Raw genomic sequence first — 16,731 nt, forward strand, 5'->3', positions numbered from 1 at the left:
AGAAAACAGCCAGGAAGCAAGGGAGTGAGAACTCAATACAAAGAGACAGAGTGGCCAGGAAACAAGAAAGGGCAAACAGAAGAAGAAAGAAACAGGGAGGGATAACAAGAGGAGGGTGAGACTGAAGAACAAATAATCCTTGTGCTAGACCTACTGCTGATGGAAGATGTTGCCAACAATGTTGAAGAACATAGAGATGATGATATGCAAAATGGAAGGAAAAGAAAAAGATGTAGGCTACTGAGAACTGGGGAAAAAAGGCAAAAAGACTGAGAAGTTAAGGCCAAAGTTATATTAACACATTTAATGTCCATGTGCTTGCAAAAAGGGTAAAGAACTGTGCAATGAGAATTTCCCGGAGTCAGACAAATTGAAAATATTTGAGCATTTTTTGGCCAATGGGAGATTCAGCCAGGCAAAACAGAAGTGGCAGAGAATTAAAGGAAACTCAAGATGACATACACATTTGAATATCATCTCAGTAATGATGGGAAGCAGATTAGAGTTTGCTAAGACTTCTTGTTGAAAACACTTGATGTCTCTGAAAAGTTTCCCGGGTGTGTGGGTGTGTGGGTAATCAGACTACTCCTCAATTGGGAATTTCTTCTGAGAGCATTGCAACAGGGGACATCATAAGCCAGCAAACAAAATCTCCTAAGAAAACAAGAACAAAATTTGAGGGCGCATCATCATTCCAAACAACTGAGTCCCAATACTGCAGAAAAGACATAAAACTCTGTTTAGAGGGGAACTTAAATGTCAAAAAAATGTATGAGTTGTACGTGGAGAAATGCAACAAAGAATGGAAGATCGAACTTCAAAAACAAAGCATACAGAATAGTGTTTGACATTGACGTTAACCTGGCCTTACACATGCCAAAAAACATGCCTGCAAATATCGTTAGTGGTATCGACAATTGGAAGATGGGGAAAAGGAGAGTATGATGCCCTCAAAACACAATAAATTGCTTTCCAGAGAGCATAAAGAAAATGACAGAAAGAAAGCTCAAGAGCAGTCTTTCTACAAGGCCTGGAAAGGTCCTGAATACTCCATGGAGCAATGTGAGGTACCTGTATTACTTGAGCACAAATTGAGCACATACAATCTAACAGTATATGAACTGGACACTGAAGATACAGAATGCTACATGTAGCGTGAGGGGGAAGGTGGTCATGGATCATTCGAAATAAGCACTTGAATGTTCATGTATCAAGTAGTTTTATATTCAGACACACGATGACAGCTCTCTGCTCAATGTGCCTTCATGCAGTCAAAACGTTGTCCCTCTCTGTGATTAACCATTAATACCTGGAGTCTGGTCATAGCCTGATGGAATGACAGTGTCTGTGCTTATTACTGTTTATCAGATACAAGCTGAGAGAATCCAAAAGCCAAAATTACACTGAATCTGTAATTGATAAATAAATCAACTGGGATAGTTCTGAAATTATCAAACGTTTCTGTTACCTGTGCTTGCAAAACATATTTTATTTCACTTCAAAAACTTGACAGGAAATATAACTATACATCCAGAAAGAAGTCTATCAACTATTCCTCTAATAAAAAACATGTAATTTGTGTGAGATTTCAAAACATTATTTTATTTGTGTATTTATTATATCCGCTGTACTGAATATCAGAACATGTAGCAATAAAGATGCAGAAATAGCTAACTAGTCTAGCCAGGACACCAAAGTAGCCATCTAAGTGCAGTTTTTTTTATCATCCCAAATATGACATGAATTATAATGCTGACAAAGGTCAACAAACAACATATGGGACGAGACATTTTCATATCAAAGAGCATCATTTCCTGAGGTGGAATTCAAACATCAAATATTCCACATTCAAAATAAGAATCTGAACTAATTTCATTGAAATATGTAAAGTAACTGGTCCAGCCACTATCTTAAACCCTAATTACTCAGAAAACATTAAGGTACAGTGCTAATCTTACTGAGCAAATTACAGTGTATTTACAATAGTGCCTTTCTTGTGTATCGCTATGCTGTATTTTGGATTTAGGCAGATTTGTTTATGTATGCAAGACTCATTCATTCCCACTGTAAAAAATGTAAAATATAACTTTTAAAAATAATTATCAAACAGCAGGAGGCAACAAAGTCTCAAAATTAGAGTGCAACATGTCTATTATTATCTTAATCATTATTTATCGCCATCATATACTGTAAGTCAGTTATTGTCAATCTCTTCAGATTATTATTCAAAATTATTGAGCAATTAATGTCAGTTTTTTACTTTTTCTTCATACAGTATTACAGAAACACAACAACATTGTCATCAATTATTCAAGCCTGAAAATACTTTCCCAACACCAGGGCAGAAAATTATATATATTTATATATATATATATATATATATACACATTTTAAACGTTCTCGTGTGTACTTACATACATTCATAAAAGAATAACAAACCAATCAAGCAAAAGGAAATTACATGAAAAGTGAAGGCAACAATATTTTTCTCTCAGTGACAAATTGTGCAATGATTGAAAAGTCGTTTCTTTTTTTTTAAAGCGTTGAGGTTTCCGCTCAGCGATAGAGGCACATGCTGGTGCTCTGGTACAGGTACATGTAAGCATCACAGAAGAGACGCTTAGCCACGCCTTTCATGTCCCGGGGCACCTGATTGGCCAGCTCTGCGGGAGACATTTCAAGGTACATGCCGACCTCAGGGCAGGCGTGCACCTCCGGGATGTTGAAGCCGTCTCTCTCACCTGAACACACAAATGAGCCAAAGAGTAAATGTATAAACAACGTGTTTAACATCACAATGCATTAAAAAACACTCACCTTGTCTGTCCGCCATGCTGTCAAAGAAGATCCAGTCTTGGCTGTTTGGTCCGTATTTGATGAAAGACACGTAGTGACTCGTCTCGATGCAGAGCACAGCGAACAGCTCCAGTTTGTCTCTGGTCAGAGTGTGAGGTATGCCGCGTCCCAGGTAACCTTTGGGGATGTCCAGAGGAGCTGTCTGATGGGAGCGCCGCTGAGGATGAGAGTGCACCTGCAAAGAAATGATGTATTTTTTATGCATTTCCTCACATTATTAGGGCTGAAATTACTGGGTATGTACGAGTATAGTAACTTTCTACGCAAACAATTTATTGATGATCGCAATGGTTGTTGCTAGATTTTCTGTTGATTGACTAATCACCTCCAAACTAGGGCTATAGGGAGTATTCTGACCTAGAGCAACGTGACCTTAGTGGCCAACTATTAAATTAATTGCAGACTATTTAGATAATCGCTTAATTGTTTTGAGGCATTTTTTAAGAAAAAAAAAACAACTCTGATTTCAGCTTCTCAAATGTGAATATTTTCTGGTTTCTTCAGTCTTCAATGACAGTAAACTGAATCCTTTTTGAGTTCTGGACTGTTGTGAACAACACAAGACATTTGAGGATGTCATGTTACATTTTATAGACCAAACAAATAATCGATTAATCAAAAAAATACTCGACAGATTAATCGATAATGAAAATAATCGATAGTTGCAGCCCTGTTCTGGCCACATTTCAACATCCACAGATCACTGAATGTCTGGTTTATTGTACAGTTCAGTGTTGATTCTGATGTCTTTTACTGTTTTAGGTGTCAAAGCAGCAAAGCTGTTGGAACCCTGATGTATCTGTTATTATCATTAATATTATTATTATTATTAATATTAATAATAATAATTTTATTTATTTACTTTTCTTTCTCCTTCTTGTGCCTTAAAAGTATCTGGGTCTCAGAAACCGTAACAGTTCCCAAACTTGGCAGATAGGTTGGAAATCTCACCCACTACTCAGACAAAAAAAAAAAAATATATATACCGTTTGGCCAGATGGTGGTGCTGTAGCAACAAACTTTACATGTTGGCCTCTAACTTTTGAACTGTGTGTTATACAAACAAAATTAATTTGTGCCCAGATAGATCTTCTGCTATTTTGATACCCAAATCTTTTTTTTTTTTTTGCTGCTACTCCTACAAATTTTGAGCGATCAGCGTCAAATTTGGCACATAGCATATCTGGAACAAGCTGGAAAAAAATACTTTTTCGGATTTTTGATATTTCGTATTGTTTTGAAATTATACATTTTTAAACCTGTCTTTCAGTTCAATGGTACATATTATTAAAGTTGTAGTGGGTGGTGGTGGTTTACTGGAGTGCATTATATTGAAAATCCTAATATTTTGCCCTCCTCATGTATTTTAATGGAGTGGACAAAATATTAGGAACACCAATCAAAATAATGCACCTCAGTACACCACTACGACCTAAATAATCAACATAAAGTAGAATTATCACTTTGCACCTCACTTTGTTTCCTCCCGGTATCACAGCTCTTTCTCTTAATATCAACCAGAGCCAGTAAAGTAGTGGTCATATGACATGGAAAAGTGACATCCATGCATATCTTCTACATACTGCACAAGCACCTACTTATGTGTAACACAAATTAAATGACTCGGTTGTCCAGACAACAACACAAACCTGAGCGGAGCACGTCTTGCAGAAGATTTTGAATCCTGTCTGGCTGAAAGCAGGATCTTTAAAACAGTCGGTGCACTCTTCCTGGGCCAAGTTTCCACAGAGCATGCACTGCTGAGGACCTGAAACACACACACACACACACACACACCACGAGTCGTATTCACTGTGTGTCTACATTTAAGCTCGCACGCACCGTGTGTATGTGTTCGTTTACCTTCGGACAGGAGATCTGTTATGTCCAGCTCCAGAGAGGGAATGATTTTGTCAAACATCTTGAATTTCTTTCCGAAGCGAGGCATCTGGAGCATGAGGCAGGAGGGCACCTGGAATTATAACACAATGAAATAAGATCACATACTGAACACACAGAGTGCATCAAAATAAACTCAGTCCGTGAGATGAAAAAATTTGCCTAGAAAACTAGCCAACAGAGCCATCTACAGGAGAATCAGCCTTAGAAAAGGAAAGTATTCAATAAATAAATTCCCTGACCTGTAAAATGCAGAAAACAAGAACCAGTTTAATTAACCTTCAGTTTAATCTGTTTAAAAGATCAATTGCAAATGCAGTCTTTACTGTATATCAGATAACACGACTTACTGTCAGTACAATATTTAAAGAGTCTCCCAGAAACAAGTGATCTCACCTCTGCCAGCTTGAGTCCTGCACTGTGGAAGGAATGTTCCAGCAGCTGCTGGACCGTAGGAAGCACCAGGCTGTGGTTCTGGTCCAGGAAGATCTGATAGCAGTAACTCTCCTGTACTTTACCGCCAGCTGAGCTAAAAGGGAGAGGAGGACGAGAAAAGTGTAAATGTAACTTTTTGTAAGATTTAAGTGACCTTTCCTTAACAGAGAGCTTCAAAAATTCTTTATATGGAAGCTGTATAGTGGGAGATGCTATTTAGCAGCGGTGTTGTGAGCGTACAGTTTGAGTAGAGGATCCAGTGCGAGAATGTGGTGCATGATGACAATGAGAAACTCCTCTGGATCTAAAAGACAACAGTCACATCAACAGTCAACCGATCAAACCAAACATAAATCACGGTCTGTTAAAGCTTCAAAAACAGAGCTGCAGATTAAGCTGACCCTTCTCATCCGTGGTGAAGGAGTGACTGTAACCGTGTTTCTGCAGCTGCTGTCGGAGCTTCATGATGTGCTGCCCTTCCACAAAGCCCTTACTGCAAACAACACAGACAACGTAAGGCATAGTATTTTTTTTTTTTTTTTTTACAATAAAATAATGAAGTGTTTTTGCAAAACACATAAAAGCAACACACACCTGCGGAGGGGGTTGACGATGTCGTGGAGCAGTGTGTACTGGATTGGGGCATCTTGAGGTTCTGTTGATTTAAACAGCATGGAGTCCAGCACGGAGGAGCAGGAAAACAAACTGAATGACACAAAGATGAAAAAACACATTATACACTGGTCCAAATTCACAGATTTGATAGTAATATCCCAGACACCTGCACTAAATTCAGGGAGTCTAAAGGAACACTCTTTCATTTCCTCTGGGAGTGTATGTTAGTAAGAACTTCTGGAAAAAAGAACATCATTTAATTGAACAGCTGGTTCTGATACACCGTCCTTTACTATCTAGAATATTAATTTAATTTATGTCCAAAGGAACTGAATATAAAACAAAGCCATCATATACTTATTAATATGTGTGGTGCACAAGCAAAGAGGCTGAAAGTAGAAATAAACCGTCAGTAGGTAAATGGATTAAAATGATGGAAAAAAATCACAAACACATTGCAAAATACAGAATTGATGAAATATGAGACCCCTTCGAACACTTTCTTTAAAGGGAAGACGAAGGATCTACTTCTGTAGAAATGGATAATCCTGATTTTTAAGATATTATTGTGTTCAGATCTACTGCATATATGTAGATGAATGTGGATTTGGGGGATTTTAACTTTAACTTTAATCAATAACTCGGTATTATTAAGTCTTAGTATGATTTTTTAGTGTTAATTATCAGCCGTTTGCAACATAATGCAAATTTTTAACATTAATGAATGAAACTACCTTGAGACTTGTAATTTACTGCAAAGAACAATGCTGTACATTTGGAGCACTGCATAACTTTTTCAAAGATATATTGTTCACAGAGAGTTTTTCAACTCAAGCAAGTTTCAAGTTTCTTTGAATTTGAATCCCACAGTGTAGATAAATGAACAGCTGTGTATAAAGTAAGAAATCAATCTAAAAACTGATGTTTTGCTTTGAAAAAAAAAAACAGTCTACAATATGTGAAGTACATCCTGACCTGAATAGCGCAGCGTCCATGTAGCAGGAGTTACAGTGTCCTTGGATCCCCTTCATCCGTCCAATCAGAACCTGGTTAATCTGCTCTGTGCTGACAGGAGGAACGGTGTCCAGCTTCCCTGTACTGTGTCCTGTTTCTATCTCTGAAGCAAAAAACACACATAAATCATCATGTATGTAAAAACCATAACAATAACATGTTGCATGCATGTCTGGCTAGTGATGATTGCTGATGTAGTTTTGCCCCCAGTTGGTCAGTAACTGGACCAGCTGGTGAATGCAGCATTCTTTAAATAATTTTTCTTTTACATTTTAGAATAATAAATGGGAAAGAATAAATGCTTTATCTGAACTAACTGTTAAACAATTTTATTTTATTACATTAAAACAGATTTTTAAACAGCCTATACGTTTTCCAAGTGAACAGGAAAAGTGCAAAAGTCCCACACTCTCTGCTGCCAGTAGAACCACTGTGTCCACAAGGGGGCACTGACTGCCTACCCAATTAAAACAATTCATTGTGAAGTCAGAAGGTATTTGATTCATTCTGTTACAGACCTGCATCTTCATGTTTTGGCATCGTCCCGCTGTGATTGGTTGATAAATTCTGAAACCGTGAGTCGGGACGGCAGGAGCTCAGCTTCACAAACAGAGCTCTCTTGGTGGGACATGTGAAGAAACGCTCATTTTTGAAGGTACCATCACTCACTCCCTTGTCATCCTCCTGCATGGACGGAAACAGTCAGAAGAAGAACATCATTACAGTCATGTGAATGAAAGGAATCAATAATTTATAATGGTTGTAACGACTATAAACAAATGACCCGTTACAGGAAGCAAACCTAGAACAAATCTAGGAGATTTTCTTTCAGGTAAGATGATGAAGTTGGTCTATGGCAAACTGTGTTCCCATAATTGTCCACACTAGTTTTAGTTACATTTGAATCTGTACAATAACATGTCAGTATAAAGATTACAAGCTCTAGTCCAGCCATGGTTTCATGCCGACCGGGCAGCCTGCCGATCCAGCGGATGATTCCGTATGAATTGCCTGAGCCCAAAGTCAACTCCACCACAGAGTTCACACTCAGACTCATGTACAGATTGTCAGGGATCGGTTCCACCAGGGATGTGTCGACGTCCATGATCTCTTCTTCTACAGTGAAGAATACATTTGCGTTATTGGGAGTTATTACAAATGTGAGAAATATCAATCTTCAAATCATGTAAATAGCTGCTCAAACCTGCGGGCACCTCCCCCTTAGCAACAAGCTTTAGTGGAACTTCAACTTCGCCTCCTGTCTTCCCATTCTCATCTGTGTCCTGAAAACACAGAGAAAGAAACAAGATAAATGTACTGCAAACTGATAACTTTGTACGGAAATAAGTGACCATTTTTAAAATCACAGACCTAAAGGATGAACAGACGTATGCAAACTATGACGGCTTGGTGTGTGACGGCTAAAAAGAAACTACCTGTATGTGTAGATATGAGTTTAACAAAAGCTACTAGAAAAAGAATAATTATCAACACTTCATATACAGTAAAAATGATTCTTGAACAGTTACTGACCTGTTAGGATCAACAGTGATTATGTGATCAAGTCACAGAAGAGGTTGTTTTAACAAAGCCAGGATACTTGAAAGTTTCATTAACTTACATTTTGAGGCATTAAAAAGATCAAAAATTGGCCAAAAAATATTGATAAAAAAGAGTTTAATTTGCAAAAATTGATTTAAAAATGCAAAAGCGATGTGTCACATATTAGGGATTTCATAACTGGTTTATTTAATTCACTAGAGAAGCAGTACTCCAAGAAATTGTTGCATTTTAAAACATAATCGCATGATCAATACACTATTATTTATCTGTATAAAAGACAATTCATGACATTGGCAAGCTATAGTAGTATAAAATATTTTTTCCCCTCTTATCGATTATATTTCTCTTTGTCTTTTATCTATTTTATCTAGTTTTTATTTCACTTTATTTTATTATTATTATCATTATTTTTTTATTACTTTTTTACATTTTCATATTTTTTTATTTCTTGTGTCCATTAGTCTCAAATTGTTTCTATGTTCTGTCTTATTATCGGCTTGTCAGTCATCTGTGAAGCACTTTCAGTTGCACTAACCCGTATGACGGCTAATAAACTAATAAAGTTTGATTGAACATACACTTTTTAGTATTAATTACTGACTTCTGGTGAATCATCACTCACTGTGGAAATCCGGACAAATTGTTCTCCGTCTCTTTCCTGCACATCCACCACCATTCCATGCCGACAGTAATTGTTGATGAAGTAAGTGACTCTGTCTCCTGTGGTTAGCTCTTCTGTTTGTGGCTGTGAGGAAGGTGACGCGGGGGTGGGAACCACAGGCCGGACTCTGGAGAACGGGGCAAAAATGCCACCGTTTTTCTTACATTTGAAGAGTTTTTCATACTTGTAGAACCCGTCTGTATTCCCCTTCCCTATGTCTTCTCCCTGGAGGGAAAGAAGCATAGCAACAACTCTGAATTAATGTCACTTACAATCTCAGTTCAACACCTTTACAAATGAACCTGAATATTTTACTGTTTTAAAAGCATAGATTAAAAGGCTCAGATACTAGCTGTGCAGATACTTTTGTTTCTATTTATTGATGCTGGATTTTCGAGACTATCAATATTTGAGAATAAAAGACTTGACATTTTGAGATATCCATCTCTGTGATTTCTGCCTCCATCCTAAAACAACAGATGTGAATGAAACTTTGTTTGTGAGGCTCATAGCTCTGAAAAATACAGTTAAATGTGGTGTTTTACACCTTAAATTATGTTTAGAAAATGTAGCCTACTATTTTTGGTGCACTGTTCTTCTGAACTAGTTTGTACCCAAGAAATAGTCCCTATGAAAACCTGAAAGTCTGTTCTATGGATTATCCTGAATAACACTGTGTCACTGGATCAACACTGGAAAGAGATGTCGCTGTTGAGTTTTTTTCAATGATGTAAGCAACACAAATGTCATTCCTGATTTCTTCTAAGGCAGTGCCTTGGAGCTATGGAGATAGCATGTGTGCAACAGACATGAAAGCAAAAGCAATTGTTCTTATATAAAGAGATGGTCTGAGGAACTAGCCCAGAGGAACAGTGCACTGACACTGCATTTTAAAACATACTTTAAGGTGCAAAACAGCATATATGACTATAGTTTTTCCAACACTGTGAGCTCTGCAAATGCAGTTCCACTCACCTCCTTTACACTGAGGCAGTGAAATAAATCTCAGAGATGCGTAACTGAGCAAATGAAACCAAAAGTATCTGCATGGCTAGATAGCACTGAGGACAGTGATAAAATGTGCTGTTTTTTCTGATTTGGTTGAACCAACACTTTAAAGTCACACCTGCAGTTCAATTCCAAAGAATATCCCTGATATGGGGTCTGGATAGTTGGTGTCCAGCTTTCCAATGTAGCGGATGATCCCTCTCAGCTTCTCTCCTTTTTCCTCCACAGTCACTTCAGTACCTTCAGTGAGTGCCTGAGCTGCTTGGAGAGCATCTTTCTCTTGGAACCACTTCAGCCTCTCACAGTCCTCGGGCAGGGCCTGCAGCAGGTCGGCTTCCTCTGCACTCAGTTCCGTCAGGCAACTCATGTCTATCTTATAATCTAAACATGACCGTGAGCCCAAGAACACGACTGTTAACTTTGCGAGAGGGCCAGATTTATTGATTTCTGACGTGTATTTGAATTCACGGATGTAACATATGCGGCCAGGATTGATGTGTTGAGGCCGTTCAGGTAATTCTGTCAGGATGAAGAACAGGTGGTCTGTTGACATGTTGCTGAAAAGGAGATGTAGCAGAGTCCTGTAGAGAAACACACACACACATACAGAGTACATACACAGGCGTTAATACAATAATAATCAGTCTATCATCAATATGTTGTCGACAACTGCACAGCTAGCTCGCTAGCAAGCTACAAAGTAAGCTCGAGACAATGATCAATACAGCCGTTACTGTAACGTCAACTTACGTCAACAGAAATCATAACAAACGTTGGAAACGTTAACTGTAGGTTATACAATTAGTCTAGAAGAGTGTTACTTTCTCAAATTTAAATAAACTGTGACAAAGTTAACGTTACCTTCACTTTTACGCAACTTTAAACTCTGCTTTCTGTTTTATCTTCGCTCTATTAAGTCCAAACGAGCTGCCTTGATAAGTTTCACTTCCCCTTTCAGTTCACGTCGACAGCGGCGTCATCGGCTATTCATGTTCTTCTGATGAAAATGACAGTTTGTGGCAAAGAGATAAATAACTTATCGGCAAAAAGATACTTATTCAAAAGATGTTATTAATACTATGAAGCGCAAACACATAAATATTTTCAAAGTGACGTTGTTGTTTTCAAATCATTTGACAGCCAGCAGCACGTCGAGTCATGAAGGGCAATTTAAGCCCTCAGTACTGTCTTACAGATGACCAGCGGCTTTATTAGATCAGTTACTGAAAATCTACAAACATGAAATTACACGGCAAAAAAATGTAAAAAAAAAAAAAAAAAAAAAATACACCTTTAAAAAATATTTTTTTAAAGGTGTACTCCATACCTATCCATGCTTATAACAGACAAACAATTCGTGACACTTACAGTAATAGAAATACTCAGCAGTCCACAGTCCACAGACCGGATTTAGAATAAATAGTTTCCAAGCAAGATCTGTCGGATTAACCCGGTTATCCACGTACAAAGAACGGGGCCCTGAACATTTGTTTCTGGAAAGCCACTTTAACACGTAAAACTCTTCACTGCTGTGGTTTAATGCTTTCAGGCAAGACACTCACTTGAGTTGTGGGACATTTTGATGGAAATACTCATTATTTGTAACCCCATTGCCATTATGAAATAAAATATTATGATAACATTATTATTGCATTCATGATAATGAGCTAAGTGTAAAAAAAAAACATGGATTATTACACAATCTAATGGTTTATATTTTTGTCATTATTTGTTGATTGTTATTTTATTATGTCTTATTACATTATGGGTTATTCATTAAATCCTATCCATTAATCCTGTCTGACAAATAAAATTAAAGAAAATGTTGCTGCGTATGCAACTTGACAAGTAAAGTTTTTTTCAAGCAATTTTTATTAGAACATATAACACAAGCACGGCGAAATGGGCACACAGGGCAGTATAAAGTCAGAATAATTTCAAACCAAACCAAAACAAACAAACAAATAAACAAAATGAGCCGGGGGGTAAAGCACATAGAATTTAACAAAAAGCACAACCCTAACCAGGAAAAGATGGAAAGAGTATTTACACTTATGGATGTGAAATTTAATTTAGTCAGTTTTATCAATTTAATTGATCAAATATAACTTTCCAGTATCAATCCTGTCATGGTAAAAATAATTTAAAAAAAAAAGACATTTTCCTATTTCAAAGAAAAGGCAGGATGAATTCTTGATATAAATCCTTGCAAAGACATATAATCAGCGAATGACAGTCTCAGAGGAACAGTCACAAAAAAAAAAAACAGGCAGTATTTTACAAGTTAATAATTGTTTTTTTTTTTTTTTTTTAATCCAAGCCTGTAAAACCAAACTGAGGGCTAACAAAGAATAATTACGTCATCCGAAAACGCCTGTCATCGTCGCTATTCGATGACGAAAAGTTTCAGTTGTAAACATGGAGGAGAGAGAAGCACTGAAGAGGCAAATTGATCTTTTACAAAGTAAGTCTTCTTTTTAAGATTGTGGACAGGTTTATCTGCAACGGACGGGTCAGAAAACACGTTTTATCTGTTGCGCACTTTAAATTCATAGCTGTCGCGCGGAGGCGGGCCTGCGCTGCTCGGTTAAACCGTTAACCGTTAGCTCAGACCTCTCACATGTCGACATGAGACATTGCTATTTTTATCTACTCTGCATAATACTTTATATGTAGGTATAAAAAATTAATATACCATGTGTCTCATTCCCACCGGAAGTATGCGACCCGCTGTTTGTGCTGATATCAGTTAACTAACGTTTCCTGTAACGGCCAAATAGTTTAACCATGTTTTACCTCTTGGTCTAGATATCAACAGAAAAAAGCCAGAAACATGAACATTAAACACAAACATAACAGTGTAAAAAAAGAGAAAGACAGTTATTTACAAGATTCTGTGCAGTGGGAGCTGACTGTGTGCTAGCATATTGACATGATAAAACTATGTGTGTGCAAAAGCGAGGTGTGTTTTAACAGGATATATACAGTATGTAGCCTACAGTTAGCGAGATGGAGGTGAAGTGGAGTTGGTATGTGGACAGTCTTTGTATGTTTCTTCGTTCTGTCATAACAACTCTAGAGAAAGCTGGAGAGGAAGCCAGAAACTTAAATGTTCATCTTCCAGGTTTACACAACAAATTACAAAATAAACCCACGTAATTTTTAACAAACCTCTGGATATAATTAGCTATGTGCCCAAGTACCGAGGACTTTTTCCCTAATAGAAGGTACTGATGGATGACATAAGAAGGGAAATGCTAACATTAAAGGATAGGAATCACGATTTTCCAAGTCTGTTTTAAAACAACAATCAGGTGTCCATATGAGCAGTGAAAGAGGTTTTCCTTGCTGTAATCTTTCCTCCTGTTCATATTGGCTGTTAAAAGATCCCCTACAAATGTGCTTTCAATGTAAGTGATGGAGTTAGTCATATCAAGTGGATATCTGACACATTTACAGTCTTTTTAGCATCAAATTCCCTCTTTGTGTTTCCTCGGACAGTGTTTCCCTGTTGAGCTGCAGGTGGAAGTATAGTAACATAAAGAGGGACTTTGGCTCTAAAAAAACTTGATTTGAGGAATTTGGTCGGCTGAAGCTTCATATTAGCTTCAGATAAACTTTTAAATACATTTTTGCACAGTGGATTTTGTTCCCCATCACTTAAATTGTAAGTGCATTATGAAAGGATCAACAATATGAACAGGAGGAATGACCCAAAAGTTTTTGCAGTTAAACAAAAACAAGACTGAGATCCGTGTGGTAGGTGTTAGAGGTCAGGTAGAGGAGATCAGTTCCAAACTGATCCTGCTGTGTCTGAAACCTAGTGAGCAGGTTAGAAATCTAGGTGTTATCATGGATTCAGAACTTCACAAGTGACATTACTAGTAGAACTAGGACGGCATTTTACCACCTGGAAAATATGCTGATGCTGAAAAACTGGTTCATGCATTCATCTCCTCGAGGCGAGACTAATGTAACGCCCTTTTGCTGGGCTTCCCAAATAAACTGTGGGACGACTTCAGCTCATCCAAAATGCTGCAGCCAGAGAGCCCACTGGGACAAGAAGATATTTTTATGAATTTTGTCTTTTTTATATATGTATTTAAATATGTATAAATGATTTATTGTATTTTTATTTTTGTTGATATGTGTTGTGTATGAAGCACATTTGAATTACGTTCTATGAAATGTGTTGTACAGATCAATTTGACTTGCTCCTCTTCTTCTTCTTCTTTGGTTTTGCTGGTGGACTACAAACTAACATTAAAGGTGCATGCTGCCACCTGCTGTAAGTCATGCTATTCACAAACAGGTCCGTTATCATGTGTTTGTGAGAGAGAGAGAGCGGGGCGCACAGCTCCAAAACTAGAAAATCAATATGTGGCGGGCAATGTTGATATTTTGGCAGGCCGCCACAAATAAATGAATGTATTGGAAACCCTGGATTAATCAAGAAAATAATCATCAGATTATTCGATATGTGTGCAATGTGCTGTACTAAATCACTCCTGTTTTTGAATTCTCAGATCTCATCAATAAACACAAGAGCGTCCATGGCGACACCCCGTTTACAAGAGTCGGGCAGAGGCCTCCAGAAGCCTCAACGTACGCCAGAGGCAGGGGTCACAGCGCATCTGTCATTCACCCTCACAGCTTCAGGGGGAAAGCGTATGTCCCTCAGAGCCGTGGAAGTTGGAGGAAGGCGTACTCTCTAAGAAACAAGAACCCTGAGTCCTCTGTTGGACAACCGTTAGCTTCTACCTCCTCCTCCTCCGTGCATCAGTCTAGTCCCCGAGCTTTATCTCACAGCACGACACTGCCTAGCAACAGCAGAAGAGAGGACACTGATAGAACCAAAACTGCCACTTTATCATCAGGGATTACTGAACAGAAGAAAGATGGACATACGAGTAGCATCACAGGAGTTAGGGGAGTTGCAACAGAGAAGAAAGCCATACATACTTTTAGAAAAACAGCTGTGTCTCAGCTGGAGGATGGACAAAAAAGTTCAAGCTCCACAGGCAGAGGACATGAAGAGCAGCAGCAGAAGGCTGAAGGCAGGTGTGTAGTCCTGCCAGGAAGGATAGCAAGTAGTTCTTCAGAAGCACCTTCTTCAATCAAGGCCAACACTACCACCACCAGTTTACAGAACATCTCCCAGTTACACATCAAACCTTCTATGACAAGCAAAACCAGCACCGAGACTAAACAAACTATTCCAACCACAACTTCAGCAACACCTCCTCACTCTGCTCTGTCTAAGTTGTCAAAACAACCTTCCGTTAACCTTCCCACATCTCAGACCAGCCAGGCCCAAGTTAGCGCACCTTTTTTGAAAAAATCCAAGTTCACCTGGGTAAAGAACCAGAGTACAGGAGGAGGGGAGCCCAGACAAGGTAGCTCCATTTCCTCACCTGCAGGCAAAGTTGTGACTGTTGCCCCAGTGTCGGGATCAAAAGGTGGAGCTGCCAGTGAAAGCTCTCCTATAGCTGCAGTTAGTAAGAGAACCCTTGCCAAAAAATTACCTCGAAAGCTTAGTCCGGTTATTGTAGCCCCTAAAACCTCTAAGTATAAATGGGTCTCCTCATCTGCTGGAGCCCAAGCTAAGATGTCCAGAAAACCGCTATCCCCAAAAGCCCTGACTCTTCCTCAGAAAGTTGTGGAGAAGGGAGAAGCCGCAAAGAAGCTCAAACCAGGCTCCACTCCCCCTGTAAAATTGAAAAAGGGAACAGTGAGCTCCTCCACCACCGGCTCCTCGCTCAGTAACCGTTACCGCTGGAAGGCTGGTGGTCAGAGGACCACTGCAGCAGTGACGGGAGGGGCAGCGGTGGCCCGTCGTAGATCTGCCTTCCACTGGACCTCAGAAAAAAGCAACAAAGGAGTGAGAGGAGCGCTTGTAGTTTCTCCAACTTTACCCCAACGTGCCTCCTTCCCATCCTCCTCCCCTGGTGGATTCAAGCTCCGCAGCAGGATGAAAATCATAAGGAGGTCCGCTAGCAGGTACAGGATCTGGAGTGTTGTTTTTCTTCTACGGCAGAAGATTTTTGCCTCACTGTCTTGTGTCAGTAGGTGGCAGCAAAGTATGACTTGTGATTCCTTGTGCATGAAAGCCTGCTGATCAATAGTTCAATATGTTTGCTCACCATCATTTGTATAATAGTAGCCTCTTATTTACCAGTGTTTCCAGTCTGATTGTGCTGTTCTCTTTCACCCTTTGTCCTGTGACCTCAGTGGAAGTGGGTCAGAGAAGGGGAGCAGCCCGTCAGCAGTAAAGCTCTCCCCTCGGGGCCGGATACACACCTTGACCAGGACACCTATAGGAGTTAGGAGGACACCCTCCAGGGAGCTTGTTTCTTTTGGTAGACACAAGTTGAGGCGGCTCTCCCCTACCTTATCAAGGACAGGTAAGGAGCGCACGCTACAAAGTTTATTTTTGTGTTTTCAAATGTCTGACGTAAGAGTTTTTCTTTCATGAGCTTTTGCCGTAATTAATTGCTTTTAATGAGCTGTCAACTGACTGTATGGAAAATAATATTTCATGGTTAAAGGAGGGCACATGCTGTGTCTGTCTAGTTATGGTACAGCTGCGTTGTCTGTGGACTTATATTATAGTTGCTTACATTCACCATCCCTCTAAAGTGTGTTCTCAGAAGATCCATGGCAGTCAGTTTTCCCAAGTT

General features: G+C 38.9%; 2 protein-coding genes across 2 annotated transcripts in view; one reads left to right on the top strand and one right to left on the bottom strand.

The window, feature by feature from the left end:
- Nucleotides 1–1,789: 1,789 nt before the first annotated feature.
- cyldl (cylindromatosis (turban tumor syndrome), like) lies at nt 1,790–11,212 on the bottom strand. The gene is made up of 15 exons (XM_067596257.1): nt 10,913–11,212; nt 10,170–10,632; nt 9,005–9,268; nt 8,024–8,102; nt 7,757–7,935; nt 7,338–7,503; nt 6,781–6,922; nt 5,785–5,895; nt 5,592–5,683; nt 5,431–5,494; nt 5,152–5,284; nt 4,720–4,828; nt 4,506–4,624; nt 2,818–3,031; nt 1,790–2,741 (listed from the first exon to the last, which is right to left on the bottom strand). Exons 2-15 carry the CDS (start codon nt 10,602–10,604, stop codon nt 2,557–2,559), a joined length of 2,292 nt encoding a protein of 763 aa, XP_067452358.1. The 5' UTR covers nt 10,605–10,632; nt 10,913–11,212; the 3' UTR covers nt 1,790–2,556.
- Nucleotides 11,213–12,406: 1,194 nt separating this feature from the next.
- The window catches only part of zc3h3 (zinc finger CCCH-type containing 3), a 67,635-nt gene continuing 63,310 nt past the window's right edge, over nt 12,407–16,731 (top strand). Inside the window, exons 1-3 of the mRNA XM_067596258.1 lie at nt 12,407–12,515; nt 14,578–16,051; nt 16,283–16,455. Coding sequence (XP_067452359.1) covers nt 12,470–12,515; nt 14,578–16,051; nt 16,283–16,455 — 1,693 coding nt within the window. The 5' untranslated portion in view covers nt 12,407–12,469. The remainder of the gene's footprint in view (nt 12,516–14,577; nt 16,052–16,282; nt 16,456–16,731) is intronic.

Source organism: Thunnus thynnus, chromosome 8 (assembly GCF_963924715.1).
Source record: "Thunnus thynnus chromosome 8, fThuThy2.1, whole genome shotgun sequence".
In the NCBI taxonomy this organism is placed as follows: Eukaryota; Metazoa; Chordata; class Actinopteri; order Scombriformes; family Scombridae; genus Thunnus; species Thunnus thynnus.